This window comes from Macrosteles quadrilineatus, unplaced genomic scaffold (genome assembly GCF_028750875.1).
Source record: "Macrosteles quadrilineatus isolate MER2022 unplaced genomic scaffold, UCM_ALF_1.0 Scaffold_7__1_contigs__length_78375512, whole genome shotgun sequence".
NCBI lineage: Eukaryota > Metazoa > Arthropoda > Insecta > Hemiptera > Cicadellidae > Macrosteles > Macrosteles quadrilineatus.
Window position 1 is genome coordinate 68,907,717 of NW_026542600.1, and position 13,311 is coordinate 68,921,027.

General features: G+C 35.3%; 1 protein-coding gene across 3 annotated transcripts in view; it reads left to right on the forward strand.

Annotated features, from left to right (window-relative positions):
- The window catches only part of LOC128998041 (pyruvate kinase-like), a 62,944-nt gene that overhangs the window by 33,450 nt on the left and 16,183 nt on the right, over positions 1–13,311 (forward strand). The window contains exons 9-11 of one of the 3 annotated variants that reach the window (XR_008491181.1): positions 6,644–6,786; positions 7,311–7,488; positions 9,462–9,584. Coding sequence is in view for 1 of the 3 variants with exons in the window: in XM_054423997.1 (XP_054279972.1) it covers positions 2,883–2,895 (13 nt within the window). In the remaining 2 variants the exon portion in view is untranslated. Of the gene's footprint in view, positions 1–2,882; positions 2,911–6,643; positions 6,787–7,310; positions 7,489–9,461; positions 9,585–13,311 lie in introns of those variants that run through there. The other 2 variants (XR_008491180.1, XM_054423997.1) reach the window with 2 other exon arrangements.

Sequence of the window (13,311 nt, forward strand, 5' to 3'; positions counted from 1 at the left end):
AATATGCAGCAATCAGCAGCTTTCTGTACTATGAACAGGACAAGGAAGCCAACTTTGTCGGGTGACTGTAGGAAAAGATCATTTGTACACATCATAACAAAAGCTTGACATGCAAAATACTCGGATTTTGGTGGTTCCACTGATTTATAAGTGTGCGTGCAACCTTGGACTATGCCTTTTTGCCTATACTAAACCATTGCAATGATGTCATGGCACCCGCAGCTCTGTTCAGTCTCTCAGGTATTAGTACTAGGGCGGTCTAGCCGCCATCTGCTCTATGTAAGCAAGCAACCATATCAAAAATCTGTCATAACGAATTGTAAATATTATTGTCAATTCGATACATTATATTACTTTTACTACTCATTCAAGTAATTGTATTTTAATTGTTGTGGGAGGGGGGGGGGGTCTGAGAGTCATGAGCTAGCAGCCACTAGATCCCACCATGGGACCCATTCACTAACACATCTTAACAAACAAACCCTAGACCAAATAAACTTACGTTAGCTATCTTTAATTACGTATTACATCCTCTTGTAAGTTAGTACAATCTATTGTTTTAAAAACACTTCCAGGCTACTTGCACATTGCACTTAACATTGCTCACAATATTAATTTATCTGGGCAACACATTTTGTGGATCATCTCTAAATTCTTGTAATGACAAACAGCAGCCTGTAAGTGTCATAACACTGCCACATATTATTCTGGACTATAACACTTGGAACATGGAGTAGGATTTTTTTGTTCTCAAACAAGCCTGGACAAAGCAGATGCTAATATGGTGATCCTCGATCCTCATATATGCAAACGGGGAAAAGCTTCTGGACCTCGTAGATGAAACAGGTATTTGGTTTGTTTTTTTAGAGAAAGGGTTCACGTTCACGAAATATGTTGACAGGCTTAAGGCTTAAATCTGACCAATAACCAATAAAAATATTTATTATGTTTCTGCTGTTATTTTATAGTTTCAGAGTTGGCCAAAATGTATTGCTAATTGGCCATATATATAAGGTAGTGGTTCTTACACACAGAAACTCGACAAAACCTCCTTTGAATCTAAGAGGGCTGTCATAAATCAAGCTCCCTCACAGCCAAACGAAACAAAAGCTAGTTCAACCTGAAACTAATAGGCTTTGGCGTCGCACAACAGGTGTCTCCTTTCTCTGGCTCCATATTCTACTACCATCCTCATTCTCTAGTCGGTGTTGGTTCCTGGGAGTCATACGACAGGTATACTGAAGAAAGTAGGATTCTGACATCACCGTCACCCATCTGCCCGTATACCTCCGTCACGGCACAATCCGTAGAACAGAGATTGGTGACTTTCATGTGTCTTAATATTTCTACTGACAAAAATGCAAGCTCTAGGTTTGTCTCTGTCAGTATCATATATCAACTCACCTTTTGTGGTGCCCACCCCCAAGATTCTGCCTCCTGCGGTACATGGCTCCTGGATCAGAGCCACGCCTATGCGGTCAGCAAAGATCTTCTGGCAAAGCTTAGCCGTAGCCGCCCTGCTGTGTTGGAGATTGATCTGGAGCACCGCAACCATCCTCTACTTGTGGGGATCTTGCTCCCATACAGCCTGAAGGTAACCCGCACGCAGCCCAAGAATCGGCCCATCACAAGAGACATCAACTCCTGCAGGGAGTTTTCGTCAATTATCAAGACCAGGAATTGTCCACCAGGGTTTGAGTTTCCCCCCAACAACTGCCCAGTGGTCCGTGTCTAGGTCATTCTGCAGCTTGAGGCCCTGCATCATGTCCTTCTTGGTCATTGCCCCGTTGAGGTGGGGACAAACGCTGATACCTTCACAGCTTTCACAAGGTCTCTGGCTGAGGCAAGCTGTAGTGAGATTCCCTCGAAGGGACTCAGGTCCTGAACTTGCTTGACCAGCCAATCCTTTGTGGCTGCGTTAGCACCAAGGCTCCGCCTTCAAGATGGCAGATGCTTATCTTTACGTCTTTGCCACGAATGCCCACCTGGATAGCTCCCTCTTGATTTTGTTGGCTTCAGCCTCCGTCAGCTTCCTGTCCGGGTGTTCTGATCTGACGATAGCTATCTTCTCCACGGACAGTGTCTCCGAATAGGCGGGTGCCAGTGCTTTCTGTGAAACACCCAATCCCTCTCCCTCTTTCGTCCTCGTCTTCTTTTTCTCGCACCCGGCATCCTCTGGTGTCAGGTGCTCCTATCTTTACCCCCTATTCTTTGGTCACATGAGACTTAAGAACAGCAGCAGTCAACCTACATTATGGAAAATACTGTGCAAAGACCGCCTCCAAACTCCATCCACCTCCTCCACACATTTTCTTCATCCAAACACAGTCATCCATTCACAAACCCCCACGTCCGATGGATTTCAATAGCGGTTTGCGACTGTGATCTCAAAAAATGTACTCACATATCGTGATTTATAAATGGTAAGAGCCCTAATTTTCTTCTTTCACTTTTTCCTATTCTATGGCCAGACCAATCGTCCCATAGGAGCTGGTACCAGATACAATAATAGTGGATGAAGTAAGAAAAAAACTTTATTTTGGTCTCAGATGTGAACTAGCTTGCTTGGCTGCGTCAGGAGCTCCATGGAGACCTCAGTTTACAGACAACCCTTGTAAAAAATCAAATAAAAAATGATGAAAGTAAGACATTGCCTTGATCTATAGTTTTAAGTTTTTGATAGATTTATGCTCATATGATGTTTGAAAACTGCAGAATGACCACCTCTGGATTGAACAATATTTGCTCCTATGATCCTTTTTGAGTGATCATCTCCCTAATAACCATGATTCACTCTTTGGATGTTTTATTTATTTTAGAACTGTGGAATGATAATTTCTTGACAAATCAATATTCAATCTTATTATATTTATTTGTTTTAGGACTGTGGAGTGATCACCTCTTGTTAACAAGCTAAATCAAATAGCTTTTTCTAACATTGCTCCATTGCAAAATAATGATTAAACTGAATAATTTTAACACTAAATGGTCAAGTTAATAATAGGGTTTAATGAGATGACTTTTAAGAGTCAAGTTTAAGTATTAAGTACCGTATATTTTCTGTTATTAGCTTGATTGATCGACAATCCATGCTGGCCAAAATCAATGAATTAAAAATTACTAAAGGGTGGTCCAAAAAGAATGTATGGTTTTGATTTGAGTCGTATAAGTGGTGTGAATGATACGTAAGGTTGGGGATTAGTAATGTTGTAGGTTAGATCATTAGCAGTACCGGTAGTTATGTTGACCTGAGCCGTGTATTTTTGCTGCTAAACATATTTTCAAAAATAATAAATAGCCTATGTTAACAAAGTAAGTATTGGATGACTTTGAATTGAAGAAAGACTTTTGTTGTTTTTATTCAAACAGAAGGCCGTAAACCTGTCTGAAACTATATTTAAGTGTTAAAAGTTAACCTAAGGGCATGCATATTTGATAGATGTGAACACATTGCATGTAGGGGGAAAAACCATATAATATTCATACATGGTGTTTATAAAGGGGTGTCACAAACTTTAGGGGCTGATAGTACTAATCAATCCAAACCAAAAAGTGTATATACACATAGGTTGAAAAAAATTTTGTTTAGTCGCTAGCTGCCATTTTGTGTTTTTTACAAACAATTTATATCTAAAAAATTATTAAAGCTAAGGAACGCAAACTTAAAAAATACATTAATTGTGTTGAGAGCCAATTAAAAAAAGTAATTATGTAATTTCCTTTTAAATTAAAACAAAATGGCAGCCATTTAAATTTGTAAAACTTAAATTACTAAAATATAGCTTATGAAAAAATGTCCAGAGCAGTTTTATTTAGCATTTGTAATTTCCTATCAAACGATACCAAGCTCAAAAAGAATCAAATAAAAAATAGCAGAAATATCACAATTTTTAAACAGGAAACCCACTAGTCCGACGCTCTCCGACACGACACCTTCCGTCAAGTCTCGAACACCTTCCGACGCCTTCCGCAATTTTAAGGCAATAACCCATTGGTCCGACGGGCTCCGTCAGTAACCGACGAGAAATTAGATATTTCAGGCTTTTTTTGTAAACTTTTTGGCTGCTAGAGTAGTAAAAGAGGACATTATTTGTTCATCCGATGGTTCTTTGTTCGCATAATCTTTTTTATAATAGTTGGTCCACAATTTTAGAACCAATCACCACTCAAATCCATAGAACTTGCATCATTGAAATCATCAGATATGTTCAGGCAGCTTTTATAACGTACTGTAAAAAAAAAAAAAAAAAACACAGCTTTTTTGTGTTTTTTTTTTTGTGAAAGGGGTGTTCCCAAACCGCTTTAATCAAGCGTTCGTCAATACTCATGTCACACACAAAGCTAGACAGTGACTTAAATCTGGGCCTGGTGCATGCAGAGTGGAGAAATGACGGATCCGACAATGCCCCAGAGAGCAATGTTGTGACGAGTTGGATCGGAAGGTGTCGTGTCGCACTAGGGGGCTACAGTCCATTTAAAGTCATGCAAAGTAATTTTGTCGGAAGGTGTCGTGTCAGAGAGTGTCGGACCAGTGGGTTTCCTGCTTTAGTTTACAATTAACTACACCTATTGAACTAATGTATTATTATCAATTGCATGCACCCCACGTTTTTTTTTTAATCTTACAAGTATTTATACTCTCCACATATTTAAAAATTATTTTCTACTTTTTAGTTTTTAATGTGTGTGGATGTTAAATCTATTTCAAGCATCTACATCAGATTAAGACAGAGGCATGTGGGAAATCTAAGGTTTATTTGAGTTTCTTTTCATTAATTATGTATTAGATTGAATGTATGGCCTAATCAGATTGTTTATCTTTATTTTGAAATGTTTGTTTGTATAAAGAATCTCATTGGGAGCTAAACCTGTACCTCTTAACCTCTGCTCTGCGAACTGTCAAATTTAAGTATTTACAGCTGACTTAAATCAATTGATATATTTGCATTCTTTCAAAATGTAAACATGGAAAATTTGGAAGCCCGTGGGGCGTAGCCCAGGGGTAATATGAAAATTAAATTATATAATATTGTATTGTCATCCATTTGTGTGCTATGTTTCAAATTTCAAGTCTCTAGCTCAGCAGGAACTTCGTTTAGAATTGATATCAAAATTTGTAGGAAAGCGAGCTAATAAAAACAAGCCCGTGGGCATAGCCCAAGGGAAATATAAAAATTAAATGATATAATATTGCATTGTCATCCATTTGTGAGCTATGTTTCAAGTTTAAAGTCTCTAGCTCATCGGGAAGTGGGTATACAATTGATTGCAAAATTTGTACCGGACAAGAAAGTAAGCTAATAAAAACGTTTTAACATAGGGTAGAATAAGGCCTTTAATTTTTAAATTACTCCTGTGAAATTGCTGACTTTAGCTACCTTTTAGTGAATTTCCCTATAGGGAAGTAGCTTTTACCATAGGTCTCATGGTAAGACCTAGGCCCGTTGAGTAATTTAACGATAACCAGCATGATCGCCCCATAGGAACGGGGTTTAATGGGTTTTTTTCTAATTTTTTACACTTAAAACACAAAATTTTTCAATTTTTCGCCAGAAATTTTTAAAGAGATAAAAAAAAACAAATAATTAGTATTACAATTTTTTGTACGGTTATTGGTTATGGAGGGAACTAAACAAATTGTTCATTTAAAATTCCCATCTTATTCTTATGGAGACTAGTGTAAAATGTTCTAGTTGGCTAGTTTATGGATATATTTTGATCAAACTTTGCAGATTTATTTATTTTATACTAAAGTATTAATATTTTAATAAAAACACAGTATTAGTTTCCTTGTAGCAGCAAGCCTAGGTACTCGCTAAACATAAATGTTAATTTAATAGATTAATTGAAAATCAATTCAGGCAAATGGAAATTTGCTTAGTCGGCAGGTTTGCTGCAGCAAGGGTATTATGTATTACAGTTACAGCTCACATAAACTTTGTTGTCCAATCTGAAGTAGCAATTTTTATACTGGACCCCTACTTTAATATCATTCACGATATTGAGTGATTGTGGATGATAGTCAAAATCCTAGATAATGCAAACCTAATCTAAAATGCCTGGGAAATAACTAACATTTGAATGGATGATTAAGCTGTTATACAGTTTTTAATCCAGTGTAGTTTATCTTTGAAACTTGTTCCACAGTCGTTTACTTAGAAAACAAATAGTATTGGAGAGCCTATGACGTATAGTCCTAGTAATAATACAAATTGAAACACATGAATTGTAACTTATCATATCATTGGTTGATAACTCTTGCTCTACAGCCACTCTACAGCCTGCTCACAAGATGATGGGCCTCCTCTTTTTATTTTGCTATGCGTTTATCTAATGAAGTAAATTCATGTTTTTAAGGGAAGGCAGTCTAAACCCATTAAAGTTTTGTGGATGTATCAGGGATTGATCCCATCCCTCTCGCACCCAAGTCTGCACCACTAGGCTAGCAACACAACCTACACATCTCTTACTAAACATCTTGGTTATAGCTGCACAACGTACATTAAACATATTAAATTTTGATTTTGATTTTTTGCAATCATGGTTAATTGGGAGTCTACTATATCTTAAGTTTTATATTACGTACATATAAATTAGATTCTCTTTACTCATCCAGACATGTATATAGGCTATGTTGTTACAGATGGCTATAACAGAAATCTCCCAAAGTGTGCTTAGCTTAGCCAAGAGCCAAGAAGCAGTTACCAAACTTCCAGAACCATGCTTCAAAGTCCTAGACAATTACAAAATTGCAGACGCTGCACAAATGACCAATTCATACGTCAGGTGTGTATTTTACATTAATAATTTTTTTTATCAATATAAGCCAATCAATACAGGGTGATTGATATAAGTGTGCAAATTGAATATTCCCATGTTATTCTAATGGGGAATAAAACTGTACGATGTTGATAAAGAAAATAATTAATAAATAAAGTGTTATAGGCTACAGTGTGTGTTTGCTTGCTAATTGATATATTTTAATACAATTTGGCAAATTGGTAAACAAAATTTCACACTAAGCTATCCAACATTTCAATTAAATAACACACCTCATTACCTTCCCTGTAGCAGCAAACCTAAGTGTTCATTAAAATTGTTTTATTTAAAAATGAAATAAATCAGAAATTTTTAAGGGAATATTTTAGTGGACATCTAGTCAGGTAAATGGAAATTCGCTCAGTCTGCAGGTTTGCTGCGGTGGGGGTATTGATATTAATTTACTTAGTTACTCAAGTTTGTTGTGATACGCCCCACGAAAATTTTTATTTGTTGAATGTTGAGCTTGACAATTTGTTTGTGTTAAACAGATTCATAGAGCGTTCTGCTGAAGAGATGGACGGAGAAGTAGAGTATGACATGGATGAAGAAGATGCTGCCTGGTTAACCATTATCAACCAGAAGAGAGCAGTGCAGGGAGTTCCTGAAGTTTCAATTGATACTTTTGAACTGTTAATGGACCGATTGGAGAAGGAATCATACTTTCAGGTGAGTAAAGCCATGAGCATATTTGTTAACTACCTTGGAATAGCTCTTGATTCAAATCTTAATTGGCACCAACAAATTAAAAATGTTTCAAAACGACTAGTCTCTGCCACATTTGTTATTCGTGTAATTAGATATACCACAAATTTAGAAACACAATTAATGACATATCACGCTTATTTTTCTTCTATTATGAACTATGGATTAATTGTTTGGGGATCTTCCTGTCGGGCTAAAAAAATATTTACTCTTCAAAAAAGAGCTATCAGACTGATCGCACGAGTTCCTAAGACTGCACAATGTAAAGACTTGTTCATATTATTTAAAATTTTAACCTTATACAGTTCATATATTTATCAACTCGCTTTAATGGTGAAGGGTGATATAGGATTATTCATGGATAGCCAACAAAACCATTCTCATAATAACAAGAGATTTAAAAATTTAATCAAACCTGTTCAACATAGGCTTCAATTGTTCCACCTCTCCCCTCAATATATGGGACCACAAATTTACAACAAATTACCCACATTCATTAAAAACACAGAGTCTGTAGCTAGCTTTAAAAAAACCTTGAAAAAATGGTTATTGGAGAAGGCTTTTTACAGTGTTGATGAATTCTTATCAGAGCAAAAATAGATTTTAATTTTCTCATTTATAACTTTTAGTATTAATTAAGACTTATGGACAAATCACCTGTCAATTAATGTGATGTAATGTGATGATTGATAATAAATAAAAAAAATTAATTGTTTTGGTTTCGAGGCTGGAAGTGGAGAAAACCATTTTTCATATGGTTCTCTTGCATCAGTGACTGTTGTAATTTGATGTTAATAGGTTTCACTTTTAATGTTATGATAACAACGCAAGCTAATTATATTAAATGTTTAAAAGTGTGTGTTACAGTCAAAAAGTATTTTCTCAACATCCATCTTCTCAATCGTCTAATATTTAAATAGCTGTTTACTCTAAGTATATTTCAATAATAAGCCTAGTTATTTTTATTGTTTACTGCGGAGAAATAAATAGCACCCTAATAGATTTGACATTGGAAAAGATTATTTTTTCGTTATTAATTATTTAGTTTCGTCTCCTAGATTAAAAATCAACACTAAATTAATAGGTTAGTTACCTGTTTAGTTACCTGTTACCATCGTCAAACCTTTAGTTTTTAATAGCTGACTATACCTTAATAATTCTGGAGTTTATGATTATTGGGCCGGGCAAACAAGTGTAAATCTTCCGTGTGAATAACTGTTTTGTGTGTTTGTACTGTATGTGTGTAAACTTAATACTCATGACGACAACAAGTGGTCAGCATATATAAGAAGATAAAAGATTTGAGACTATAGACATCTATTAAAAACTTTCTACGAGTGCCATTTCCAAACACGTCTCCAGTCCAGGAAACAGTGGCGCACCCAGGGGGCTTACCCCCCCCCCCCAAAGGACCTAGAGTTAGCTCTTTATGGGGGTCGAGGGTCAGCTCTATATGTACATTTTTGACTATTTAAAAAAATATAAACTTAAACCTATACAGTTAGTTACAACAGAACTTCATTAAATACAGTAAGGAGCAGGCGTTTTGTAACAAGTATTTTTAGGCCTTTGCAGACAGACACTGTATAAACCAAAGCATAGTGCAGCCTGTAGTGCCTGTAATCGGTTGGCATATTTTGGGGCTGCATGTTAGCCCTCCGCCCTGCCTCAAAGTGCCCATGTGCCGTTACCACTACCGTTGCTCCAATGCTCACTTAACCTTGACAATTAAAATGGTAGTACACAGTCGTATTGTTGTGAATATAGTGTATGGATGTAAATGGACTGAGTGAACTCGTAGCTTTAAATATTCACAGAGAAATTGAAGTCACTAGGAAGTTTCTGTGCTCAAAACAATCGCCTAGACGTCTGGATTATGTTTTCAATTTGTTGTTACAAAGTGATTGGGATTGTTGTTAAAGATTTTCCGTTTGTAGACGGTGCTTGCAGTCACCCTCAAGAGCTGTGGATTGTGTGTTGTGTCCCAATAACGGAGGAGCCTTCAAGCAGACTGACAGAGGCCACTGGGCACATGTTGTGTGTGCTCTCTGGATCCCAGAAGTGTGATTTGCTAACACTGTGAGTCAACAAATTGTTTAGTCTTAAAGCATTTAAACAGTTGTCCCAATCAGAATATCTAAGAAGCAAGTTTCATTTTAGCAAATTTCCCATATAGGGAATAAGCTATTACCGTAGTACTCATGGTAAGACCTGGACCCGGGACCGATTTACTTTTTCGTTTTGAGGTCCCTAGAGGCCAAAAACACCATCCGTTCAAATTCATATATATATATTTATATATGTATCCGTTAGCGCGATAACTCGAACAAAACTCATCCGATTTTGATGAAATTTGGTACAAACGTGTAAACCTACGTTTATTCGAACAATTTCGCGAACCAGCATGATCGAACTATGGGAACAGGTGATTATGGGGGGTTTTATGGGGTAAAAATTGTTTTTTCCAATTTTTAACCCTAAAAACTTAAAATTTAACATTTTCTTTCCAAACCATTTTGTAGAGCTTAAAAAAACAAATAATTTAGTATATTGAAGCGTTACTATGCGCCTAATGGTTACAGAGAAAATTCCAAAAAACTGTAAATTTAAAATTCCTATGTTATTCTTATGGAGAATAAGTAAACTGTTGTAATTTGCTTGTTTATGAACATATTTTGATCAAATTTAGAAAATGCATTCATTTCATTCTAAACTATTAAAATTTTACAAAAAAAAAAACACAATTTTACCCTCTCTGTTGCAGCAAACCTAAGTACTCGTTAAATTAATGTTATTTAAATAGGAAATAAATGTGATATTTTTAAGGAGACATTTTTGTGTAAATCCAATCAAGCAAATGGAAATTCGCTTAGTGTGCAGGTTTGCTGCGGCGGGGGTATTTTAACTAGTATTACATGTCATAACTGTTTTCTCAGAGTTAATCTAATTTAGTAATTTAACATCTCGAGGCTGTGTTAGTAAGTTATATTTGGTTTATTATGTCCTAGGATGCTAGGCTCTTTTCCGGTATTGTTTTTCACTTTACTTCAGGCTAGACCTAGGTGTTGCGGCATTATCACTTGGATAAAATCCATTGGTGATTTGGTGGGATTACCCAGAACCAAAGTCCCTTGCTCTACCACTATAGTCTTAGCATTTTGCGAGTGTCCCTGGATGCCAGGTCAGTTCCGCTCTCACGCACGCACACTCACCCTCACGGGCAGAGAGGATTAGGACCGACCCTAGCCACCCTAGGCCGGCCGTACTTTCCTTTCATTTTAGACATCACTTGTAATCAAAATATAACTTTAAAAAAATTTAATTTTAAATAGAAACTGTTAATACATTTAAATTCCCCTTTAAATTACAATAAAAATGATACCAAACAACCCATGATTTGCATAAATATTCCTTCACATAACATAACTGCAATATATTTCAGGTTTTATAAAGGCACGTTGTGTTTGGTATCAATGTTCTCGTGTTGATGAGCAGAATCGGTCACTGCTAACTATTTTAAGCTTGATATTTAAGTTAACAAATTATACATTTGATAAAGGAATTGCCACTTTTGACTAATTAACGGAGCGCGGGACAGTATGGGGCCGGTCCTAATCCCCTGTCCTTGTGTGTGTGAGGACTGAGTGTGTGTGTGTGTGAGCCTACCTGGCGTTCAGGGACACTCCCGAATTGCTAAAGGTATAGACCAGCTCACTCCCATACTGTTTCTGTTCCTGGTTCCTGTTGTTCCTGCTGTCCCTAACACTTTTGCCGCCAGCTATTTTACTTACATATATGCTAAAAACGCCAAGGCCATTTTTTATACAATTGCAGTGTTGCAGAAAAATAGCTCTTACTTTTTTATTTGTAAAGGGATTTTTTTATTTTTTGTTTTGATTTGTTGTAAATTAAATTGCCTACAAAAGTGATATAAAATATAATAGTAACAAAACATTTTTGAAAAATCTAAAAATAAAAAATATTACGCGTAATATGTAAAAAAATATAAAATTTGCACTTTGACTTACAATAACTACATTCCAAAAAATATTTCATAGCATTCAGTGTTATTTCCTGAAAGTACATGCAGTTGTTAGTATCTTGTCTAAATTTCAAAGTCTTACCTTGAAAAATAAGCTGGCAATGCAGATTTATATTTTTGTCCGCAAAATCGTCAATTTACATATTGATGGAAGACTGCATTTGCAATTTGTTTAGTGAAGACTAAACAAATTCAATAAAACACTGTTCATTTCAATAAAAAAGTTATATTCTTGAACAAAATACTTGAATAAAAAACTAAAAACACCTTTCTTATGAAAAAACTCATATTAACTAACTGTCCTGTTGGTGTGTTTTTAAAATTTGAATAATACTGAGTAGTTATATAGAAATGTGTTAGTGTTAGAGTTACGGATTAAGTAACATTGTATCATTGACTATTCGTAGTACTAGATAATCCGTCCCCAAATTAAAGATGTCATAGTTTTTTTTTTTTTTTTTATCAAATGGACATAGTTGAAGTGAGCCAATGACGGATTGCACTGATTTAAATTGCTAATGTCTGTTGAATATGCAGACTTTTTAGCCAAGTAAAACTGATATGATGACTTATTGTGAGCTATACCGTAGTATTTTTTATATCACGTCAACTATCTCAGTGTCACATAAGGTAAAAATAAAATTTTAATCAGTAGCGCAATCTGTGACTGGCTCACACATTTTGTGTGAAAAATCTGTGACAGCTAGTCCATATAGATGGGATGTTTACTTTAATAATCCAAAATTTAATGATTGTATGCAAATAGTCCTAATGTCTGAATGATAATGGATATAGAGTAAGTATAACAGAAGCCACAGGTTCAGGCCAGGGGTGTTTTCCGTAATGGTGGACACTGCGACCACCAGAGACCTACCAGTATATATTTTTTTTTACACTTGAAAAAAGAATTTCACTTAAAAAATTCGTTGGGGGTTTAATTTTCGAGCCAATCGCTGAAAGTGTTTACGAGGATTGCACGATCGAAAATCAAGCTTTCGCCATAATTACGAGAGACGACAATGAATTTGCTGAAACAGCAAAAATGTTCATAACTTCTCAAATATACTAGCTTATTCATTGGGGGAAGAGATGGTTGAGGATCAAGGAGGAACAAACTGACTGATTCTAATTTTAAGCATGCATTTTTATTAAATTATCATTTTAAATAGAAGTGATTCATTAATGCTACAGAATTAAAACATAAAATACAGGTAATTATTTTTTTGTTTGTGTGTAAGTGACAAAATATTATAAATATCAATCACCCATGTGGCAAGGTATAGAAGAAAACTACAGTGTATTGGTTTTTTAATCATTCTTATTATAAACTTAGGTGTTTCTAGAGCCTATAATTTAATACCAGTCGTTTTTTGGTCAAGCACAAACAAGAATAAGTAACAGTGTTTTCTAAGCTCAACAGTTTAAGTGAATTTTAATAGTTTTAACTACTCTAAATTTTGTAAAAATCATAAGTATGAAAGAAATAAGAGAGGAAAATATTTTGATAAAGTAAGTTTTAAAGATTTATAGTATAGTAATTTTCAAATCAGTTATACAAGTACTGGACCAAGTTAACCTATATTCAGGTTTTTTAAACCATGGACAAAATTTTTATTTTGTGAAAATACAGTTTCAGAAGGAAAACTATTTTAATTTGTGAGTTTATTTATATTTATATATCTACTGAAAAACTTTTGTTGAAAATTTGTTTCAAAAACTTTGTGTGAATATGTAATTCATTACTA